At 33.6% G+C, this 10,000-nt stretch overlaps 1 protein-coding gene and 1 long non-coding RNA gene across 2 annotated transcripts in view; one reads left to right on the plus strand and one right to left on the minus strand.

The window, feature by feature from the left end:
* The window catches only part of Tti1 (Telo2 interacting protein 1), a 10,949-nt gene extending 1,887 nt beyond the window's left edge, over positions 1-9,062 (plus strand). Inside the window, exons 2-11 of the mRNA XM_043003784.2 lie at positions 181-320; positions 2,073-2,250; positions 2,560-2,734; positions 2,943-3,143; positions 3,303-3,475; positions 3,840-4,066; positions 5,499-5,681; positions 6,110-6,322; positions 6,671-8,283; positions 8,971-9,062. Of these exons, the coding sequence (XP_042859718.2) occupies positions 181-320; positions 2,073-2,250; positions 2,560-2,734; positions 2,943-3,143; positions 3,303-3,475; positions 3,840-4,066; positions 5,499-5,681; positions 6,110-6,322; positions 6,671-8,283; positions 8,971-9,036 (3,169 nt within the window). The 3' untranslated portion in view covers positions 9,037-9,062. The remainder of the gene's footprint in view (positions 1-180; positions 321-2,072; positions 2,251-2,559; positions 2,735-2,942; positions 3,144-3,302; positions 3,476-3,839; positions 4,067-5,498; positions 5,682-6,109; positions 6,323-6,670; positions 8,284-8,970) is intronic.
* Positions 7,892-10,000, minus strand: part of LOC147467821 (uncharacterized) — a 5,507-nt gene continuing 3,398 nt past the window's right edge. Inside the window, exon 2 of the long non-coding RNA XR_015190442.1 lies at positions 7,892-7,980. This is a non-coding gene — a long non-coding RNA (uncharacterized LOC147467821). The remainder of the gene's footprint in view (positions 7,981-10,000) is intronic.

Here is a 10,000-nt window from a genome sequence, read left to right on the forward strand (position 1 = left end):
ATATGGTAAGCATATTGTAAAGGTATATTACATTTCACCTTTATTTATGAAGTACTAAATTTAATTCACAAATACTGTTAAGTCATGATATGACAAAGAATATACAAAGTTATATACAAATATACAAAGCTGACAAAGAATATTAAATGTTGTTACACTAAATTATTTGTACTTTTTCAGGACTTGGAGCCTGCAAGAAGAGATTGTCGAGTGCCTAAGAGATGTGCTGAGATTTTCTATCATCGAGGAGTTCCACTTTTTCCAAGAGATTTTCACACAGTTGTTTCTCATCCTCACTGACCGGGGAAATCCACAGAAAGGTTTGCATTTATGATTAAGATTAAAATGATATTACAATTACCTTTATCTTATTTACTCTTCCCCAGATATTTCTAACTACAAATTGTTAAAAGAATATAGATACATAATGCTGTTGTCATTGTAAGGTTGTGATTTCCAGAGGTAAGATATTAATGTGTTCTTGATGACAGACATATCATCAGCCAAGCTTTCTGACATTAATTGTTCTACTTGAATGGGAACATTATGTGTGGTGAATGACCAATTTTTTTTCTCTCTTTTTTGACTGTATGTGAGTTATATCTGTACATACAGCAGTCATTCCTATATGAGGATACACAAGACTAGATATTTGATTCTTATCTCTAGGGGGTAAAATATGTCCAATTTTTTTTTTTTTTTTCTAGGGGGTAAAATATGTCCAATTTTAGTTACAGGATTTTTTTTTTTTTTTCATGTATTATATAGAGTTTTCCCTATGACTTTTAAAAGCCCTTGAGCAAGAAGGGTTGATTACACAAATTTAAGAGTGTTTTGCCTATAACCATCATAAATGCCATGAAAGTATTTGAATGGTTTTAAGGAAGGGTTTTAAGGAATGGTAGCCAAACTTTAGAATCTTAAGTAACCTAATTCAGTGACAAAAATATTCCCAAAAGGCCAGTTGACTGTATTAAAATCTTTGAACTCCATTCTTAAATAAATAATGAAAATAGGAAAATATAGTTAGTGTGTAATGTTAATTTAGATGAAAGCAAAGAAACAAAAAATAACGCCATAGAATATGTCTTTGAAATGTATTCGATTATTCTAGTCATTTAAGTAAAAGTCCATTGGAATGATGGATAATTGAGAAGCAGTGCTATTTCTACTCTCTGATTGAAACATGTCACTCTTACCTAATTGAATATCCTTCTTAACATCAGCAATGGCTCGTGGGCTCACTAATGGATTAAGGAAAGGATTAAAGAAAAAGAAGTTTAGATTGGGAATGGGAGAAGCAAAATATTCTTGGCAAGAAAATTAATGTGTTTTATGTTGAGTAAATAATTTGTTGGAAATTATATGCTACTTCATAGCATAGTTTTAACTCCAAAAGGATGCACCGTCTTACAATCTGATGAAGAAATGCAGTAGCCAATTACTTCTTTGTATCATAATTTGACATGTATTTTTGGAACTTACAGATCAAAATCTTTTAATGAGACATGCCAACATCACAATCACATTCTGGCTTCCTGTGGAATAATGGTACAGGTTACCCATACCTTACCTGAGCATGACCAAAAATAGCATGCACATCCTTTAGTGGTTAATTCATTTTTCCTTTGAAGTTTGTTTAAGAAAATTATATTGATGATCCATTTTTATCATTGTTATTAATTTTCTGATTATGCTTGCATAATGATTAACTTCTAGACTCTTAAATCTTACCATGACTCTTTTCTAAGCTGCAGTTTGCTGTGAGAAGTTAAATATTTTTTTTTTCTAATCTCAATTATAACATTCTGGAACTTCTAAACTGATATAGCTTGCCAGTATTTGTTTATACCTGAAATGTTAGTTATTATTAATATTTCTTTATCATCAAAACAGTAAGTAAGATTTTGCGTGCTCCTGTTAATCATTATGGGCATTACAATGATTTAAAAATTATTTATGCTGCTTACTTATATAGAACTCATTACATAGAGATTTATATTGCTGACATTTATCACATTCTTTTTTTTGCTTTATAAGAATGACTGATCATTCAATCATTTTTTCTACAGTTGGCAATGTGAGTGAAGACTGTAAAGAGGCTGCCTTGGCAACAGTGTCGATTATGGTAAACAACACTTCTAATGACGTCAAAGATAAAATATATGGAGCTGTCTTTAGACCCCAGCTTGGTCATGCAGTTTTTATTTGCCTGAAGCTGGCACAGGAAGAAAAGAATCGCAGTTTGAGGTACTTTAAACCTTCCCTTCTTTAATAGATTGCATTTATTTATTTATTTATTTATTTATTTATTTATTTATTTATTTATTTATTTATTTATTTAATTATATATATATATATATATATATATATATATATATATATATTTTTTTTTTTTTTTTTTTTTTTTTTTTTTTTTTTTTTTTTTTTTTTTTTTTTTTTTTTTTTTTTTTTTTTTTTTTACTGTGTTGAAATTTTGCCTGGAATTATGTGTATGTTATATGTGAATGCTTTTGTTGTTGTTGTTTTCTCTTTCTCATTTTGTTTTCCTTTTTCCAGAATTGAAGCTATAGAGGCCTTATCAGCACTTGGCCAGAAAAAGAACTTTGAAATGTTTCTCAAAGACCAGCAGACGGCCATCAGTCGGACCTTTTCGAATTTCCTCCCTGGCATCGTAATGGCCCTCGCTAAAGTTGCCACGGGGGATGAAAAGCAAGGTCACAAGCTCACTGTGGTAAGGGATGTCTAATTCACCTTTTTTCCAGATGATTCAAAGATCAGTATTAGACATTCTCATTAGTATGTATGCTTGAATGTAGCTGTTATAGAAAATTAGAAAAAAAAGGAAAATGAAATATTTCAGAAAAAAACATACTTACATGGTTATTGTTTCACGCGATTCATTTCCAATTGTTTAAAAATTTGATCCTATTTTTAACCAGGCTGCAATTACAACATGGATTCACTTTGTGACTGTGGTTATGCGGGACAGCTTCCTTGAAGAGCAGACTTCATCCTTTGGAGACAACAAAACTATAATTGAGCTGAAATCCCGTCTTTTTGGGGACGAGGAAAGCTCAAAGAAAAGAAAGGCTGAAGGGAAAAAGAAGTCTAAATTTGATCTTCCTGAGCCAGATGAGGAGGTAATTAGGGGAAATGTATATGTTAATTCATTTTTCATAGTGGGATGTTGTCTTTTAGCTGTTAGTTCACCATGATGGTAGATATCATATTGATTAGTTTGGTTAATCATGTGAGATAAGGTATGAATATTAATGAGATCCTAAAATCCTAAATTTCAGACTAATTCATCCAAATTACCAAATGTTGAGCTGAATAATGACTGGATTCAAGGAACAGCAGACAAACTATTGCTCCTGGTCCAGTCGATGGCCAAGCTAGTGACTCACTCACACTGGAGAGTGAGACTGAGCCTCGTAGACTGGGCTCGACAGATCATATGCAAGTGCTCAAGGTAATACTGATTTTTGAAGTTTGAATTTATGACCTTTAGTTGACAGAATGATGCCAGAAATCAGAAATTATTGATTTCTGCAAAAAAATATGTAAGTACTGAAGTCTTAAATTTACGAAGTATGAGGAAAAAGATGATGAGATATTTATTAATTGATGTAGGTGTGGAGAAGTAGAGAAATTAAATTCTTAAAACATTGAGTATTGTAAGTTTAAAACTGTATTTAGAATATTTATGATAATAAATGAAAAAGGAAGAAATAAATAAGACCACATAAGACAGGCTCTTCCCTGCTCTTACTCTTTGTCAAGTAATTTTTTAAAGAGATGTCCATGACCTCAGAATTTGTGTTTTTCTTTCACAGATCATTAGAAGGCAGTCTAGTCATGGCCATAGAAGTCATAGTGACACTGAGAAGTGATGATGTAGTAGAAGTGGGATCTGCAGCTCAGGACGCTCTGGTAGCCATCACACAGGTTCTTCATATCGGCAAGAATCAACTCCAGGGAAAACAACAGGGCCTGATGGAGCTGTTGGAAGAAAAGGTTTATTCCCTTTCTTCGCAGTTGCCGACCATATTTCGACAGGAAGGTTTGTAAATTTTTATTCCTATTGGTTCTACTTGTGTGGATAAAAAGGGGATTTGCTGTTTTTACATAGAGCATATTTTCTCTTTCTCCAGAACTTTGTTCAAAATGGAAAAAAAAAACTATTCTTTCTGAATCATATTAGACTCCATTCTTTCTGAACTTTTAAATTGGAAATTGTAATATGATAGTTATTCTGTCCACATACTTTGGATTTAAGCATAGCTACTTAGTAATGTGAATATTCTTTAAGAAATTTAAGAGACTACAGTATATAATAGTTATGCTGTCCAAATACTTTAAATTTAAGCATAGCTACTTGGTAATGTGAATATTTTTCAGAAATTTAAGGGACTACAGTATATCAGCACTTTTCTGTATTATAAGGTTACATTGTAAATTGACATTTTCAAAATGTATGGAATAGCATATGGCACCAGATGTTAATATGGGAACTTATTCATATTCTACATGTGAATTAAAGGCTTGTTTGTTCATGTTGTAAGGACCTGTAGTGCAAAGTATAGGATTATTACTTATGTATAACACATTTCCCCCCTTATGGAAATTTTTACCTTTTAAGAACTTCATTTATAATCTTTATATGAGCTGTTTGATTTGATTGAAGCTACTTTTGTTTTCGACTTTCTTCACATTTTTTCATAAACTTAGTGTGAATAGGGCTAGGTATATCAGTAATACAACAATGGGGGTAATAATTTTAGTGTTCTTTTGATTTGCAAAATTAGGTTTAGCGCTAGGTTGGGATCCCTACAGTGACCCTGGATTAGCAATGGATGAACCATAAAAGAAGTATTTATATGGAAGATAAATATTGGTTTCATAACTAATATTTGTTACTGTTTGAGACTTCAAAGCAAATGCTTCAACACACATTATGATCATGTCCCAGCCAGTCAAAGCTTGACGGCTTGACCCAAGGTTGGGTCACAGCATGTGATGAGTTTTTTGATATCCCTAATGCTATATCTTAATTTTTTGTATCAAGTACTATGCTTTGATCAGAAATTCTATATCAAAATGGGAGTAAAAATGTCAACTTAGGAGTGTTTCTAGACTGTAAGGTTTTCACAATTAAAGTTTTGCCTCCAGATTAGAGGTTCTCACTTTAGTTTAGGTTTTTACAGTTATTAAAGCTGCTAAGATCTAGTCCCCCCACCACAAAATATTTTAATTGCTATATTTGTAATGATTTAGTGATTTTATTTTTTCTATTTAAAATTTTATCTTACCTTTTAGGTGTTAATATTCTATTAACTTTTAGGAAGTATGCCTAACTTGAGGTTATTATTTAGAATAAAAAAAACAAAAAAAAGGGATTGCAAAACATCTTTTGAAAACATTTTTTTGTATACTTTTAGAAGCTAATCCTAATGTTCCTCTAATAACTTACACTCCTCAAAAATGTTTTCCAGATGATGTGAAATCGCTAACATCTTTAAGACAGTTACTTGGATGCTTAGAGGTTCTGGGAGAGAGATTGAGTCAGCTGGTAACGTGGCCCAGTCACTCCCAGCGCTTGTTTCGAGCTCTCACCTCCATGCTCACCCTCGACACAAGGGAGTCGGACCTTTTGCTTGAGAAAACAAACACTCATGGTGAGGGTTTTGGGATAGTGGAGTAGATATCAAGTCAAATTTTTGTTTTGTTTTTTCTTCTGCATCAATTGCTTTTCTTTTTTTTCTTTTCTCTTTTTTCAGGTATTGTCTTTTTCTCATTTTTTATAATCTGTTTTCATTTTTATTTTATTTCTTTTATTTTGATTGTAGTTAATATTTGCATGACAATATTATTTTTATTACATTATAATTATTATTATTATTATTATATATTATTATTATTGTTGTTATTATTATTATTATTATTATTTTTATTATTATCATTATTAATATTATTATTATTGTCATTATTATTATTATTATTAAATTGCAACACATGAACAAATATCTGTCATGAAAAGAAGTGAAGAACATTAGATTAAGGAAATGAAGTACTTTAGTCACATATCTGCTCTATGCAAACCCAGATCCCTTCGAGGTGCTGAATTTCAAGCCAACCCTGGGACAGTCCTTCAGATACTTCACCGACAGGCGCATATTCGAGACTCTCACGTCAGCCTGTCGTCTGGTTGGTTGCCATGGGGATGTGAAGGCTGTAACTGACCTGTCCCTTGACCTTCTACAAGAAACGACACAGCACCAGAAAGAAGTCCTTCTTTTGCTCACACTTATCATCCAAGGTTTGATGTCATAAGATGTGATGAGATTAGTAAATCACAGTTTTCTTAGTCTTCCTGTTGTATTTGTTGAGTAGGATGTGTCAGTGTAGTAGGATTATATAGTTTAGTATGTTTAATGTAAAGTGATTATCTGTATAAGTTATTTCTTTCTCTGGTTAGCATTTCTCTTTCTGTCTTCATGTAAATTAGTGCATACATATGAAATAGGGAAAATGGGGTACTTTAAATATTTGGTAAGATTTCAGTTTGCGATATCATATTATTCTGTAATTGATTAATAGCCAGTTTTTCTTTTTCTTTTGACCAACAAAATATGTGAAATATTTATCTTTCTTCAAATATTTTCAGGAAGAGATAGGAGAAAATGGAAGGAAAAAGACAAACAGATTGTCCATCCAGAAGAGAATGAACATGTTGTACAAAGTGTGATAGACCTCATAGTGTGTCAGGAGATTTTTGATGCAGCATTGTATGTCCATGCAAAAGGAAAGGATAACACTGATGATGTGGAAAGCATAAAAGACTTCCTTGTTCCAGTGAACACACAGAGGAATATATCAGTGGATAGAGTGAAGAACAATGTTGTGCTCATAGCCAATGCCTTGAATTTGATCAGTGCTTGTGCCCACATGGTTGGCCCAGACTTTGTAATGTTCCTAAACAAAGTTCTATGTCCAGTGATGGAGAAAGCTGGGGAAGCTAATGTGTTGGTTGGTCACACAGCTAGTAACACACTAAAGGAGATTGCCAAGGCTTGTGAGTTTGGTAGCATATCTGAACTTATAGAGAAATCTGTGCCCCACTTTTGGTATCCTCTTTCAATGAGGCTCAAGAGATTACCACAGTATCCCACAGCACCTTTAGTTCTTCAGGTATGCTTAGAATATGCCAATGTGGATGTAATGGCTTACACTGAAGAGCTAGTGGAAGATGTGTTGCTCTCCTGTGATACACACCACAGCACACAAGCGTTGCCTTTGCTTAGAGTGCTGTTGGTCTATGTGATGGCTGTTCAGAAGTATGAGGCTAAACGTGTGGATGAAGAACAAAAACAAGATGAACATGCAGATGAGAGTTGTACTCAAGAGATGGATATTCAACAAGAGGATTCAGAACCAGGTGATAAGAAGGGAGAGGTGGCAATTTTTTTGATGAATTACCACAGAACGAAAATGAAAGTAAAGGAAGGGTTAGAAGGTGGTGACAGTGAAGAGGTCAGTGAGGTTACGCAAGAGGAGGTTGGTGAAGCATTTAGAAAGCTAGAACAGGAAGGGGAAGCAATGCAAGATGATGATCATACTATTAGTGATGAAAAGAAAAAAATACCCAAGTACATTGAATTAGTGGTCAGTATCCTTGAAAGATGTTCACATATGTTATATACAAAAGACAGACAAACCAAACTTTTGATTTTAGAAATTGCCAGAGTAGGATCAGAAGCCCTGACCCAGTGGGAGGATGAGAGACTGCCGGTGTTGCACAAGCTCTGGAAACCGCTAGTGTTGCGGCTGAAGGACTCTGACTTTGTCGTCTTGATGCGGGCCTTCCAGGCTCTGTCAACCATGATGATGACGAGTGGGGAGTTCCTCCAAAAGCGCACCCTCAAGGAAGTTTTCCCGCCGCTTTGCTTCTTCTTGAAAAGCCAGAGTTCTGCCAGCCTTGGGAAATCACAGAGGAGTGGTTATTATATGACCATGGCATACAAAGCTCAATGTGCCATTCTTGATAGACTAAGGACCTTTGTGATGACAATGAATCTAAGAGTGTTAGATATTGCAGAACTCTTAAATGTGATAGTGCTTTATTTAGACTCAAGACAGCCCCCAGAACTGTCTCGGAGAGCATGTGAGCTGGTGAAGCAGGTAGCAGTTAAACATCCTCACCCAGTATGGCTGGTGCTTGCATATCAGCAGCCTGCTATGAGAATCATTCCACCAGTGCCAAGCCTACCCTCTGTTAAGGTGAGTTTGTTTGATCAAGAAATGTTTTTTTGTTTTTTTTATTCTATATACCTTTGTAGAATAGCAATGCTAAAAGTATGCTTGTATTTTTAAAATCTGAATCATTGACAATGATCACATTTACCAAGGAAAGTCTGTGAACTAGAGTGAAAAGAACCATATTTTTTTTGTTCAGGTACAGGATAATAACTTTTCAATTTGTTATTGATTAATTAATCTCTGATAGATGGTAGGTAAAAACACAAGGCAATGTCCTTTATTGTCCCAACCTGATGAAGCCAGTGATTTTCATAGCTACAGTAAAACAGGATTTAATTTTTTTGCATCATAAGATTTCATTAACCCTAGATCAGTCCACATATGAATCTACAATATGCCAATTGAATCACAGTACAAAGAAAAGAAAAAATAAAACTTGCTTTATTCATTCCAAATGGTACTATAGTACAAAAATAAGGCTTCAAGACACCTCAGAGAGTAATGGCATATTGAGAGTGAGAACAATAAAATTTACCTATTACCCATTTTTGGCAGAGCCACTGAGCTCAAAACTTGAAACTATGCAGTACATGATTCTGTATGGCACGGGTTGACTGATCTACGGTTAAACAGCTGGTGATAAATGAGACGATTTATTTAGTTCTTTTGGTAATACTATTCAAACAAGTAACCTACTTTGATTTTCAGATTTCTGGATGTGCATCAAGAACATTAATCACAGAAGCAACAAATTTGTATAAGCAGCTGTCATAGATGTTCACAAATAAAGCTTTTAATGCGAGCAGAAATATTTAATTGTTTACCTTAAAACAAAATTTGGAAGTCTTGTATAGTTGTCATTTGTAATTGTTAAAGATTAACTTCATTTCCCTTCATAGGTTTATTTTTGGGCCCTGTGACCATGCCTTTTTTCTGAGTTTTCCTTATAGTAGAATATATAATGCAACTCATGATTGATTGAATGCAATACTTTGTCCACGGCATTTTAATGACTTATGTACGTTGAAGAAGTACACCTTGCAAAAGAATCCACTTTTTCGATTCATCCCAAAATTCCCCAAAAATGCCTTCCTTTAAAGACTAAAAAATAAAAGTCTATAATTTGATTGAAGACGATTTCAAGGACGAGTACAAAGGTAAAGAGATCAAGAAAATCAAAGTTGTAAAACTTTAGAACTGACTTTCTCTTCCTTTCACTTGTTTCACTTGCCAAATGGGTCCTTACAGCTCACCACAGCTAAGAGCCCTACTTTTTCTTAATCCTTCGTGCAAGGAATGTCCAACATCATGAAAATGAAGGTGAAAACTAATGATAATTAATGAAACATGGGCCAGTACTTTGATTGTCTGGGTAATTTGATGTTTGCAGATTGCCCTTGTTGCTGTTTATGAGATGCATCAGTGGATATTATTATTCTAAGGTAAAATCAGGCTACACAAGTACTTTATTTAATAATTACATAGACACTTCATCGTTATCATTATTATCACCGTTAATATTATGATTATTATTGTTGTTGTTATTGTGATTATCATCAGATAATGTAAACTATCTCATAAAAAACTGTACTATAATAAAAATGATATATGAACGTATGTATGCTTATGCAATATGTAATGTAAATATACGTATGCATTCACAAACGCTGCTCACATAAAAATATCATGTACTATACTATATGTACTGGATTCACAAAACGCACACGATATAAGCATA

This window comes from Penaeus japonicus, unplaced genomic scaffold, assembly GCF_977035675.1.
Source record: "Penaeus japonicus unplaced genomic scaffold, GWHDUDI00000001_assembly GWHDUDI00000033, whole genome shotgun sequence".
NCBI lineage: Eukaryota > Metazoa > Arthropoda > Malacostraca > Decapoda > Penaeidae > Penaeus > Penaeus japonicus.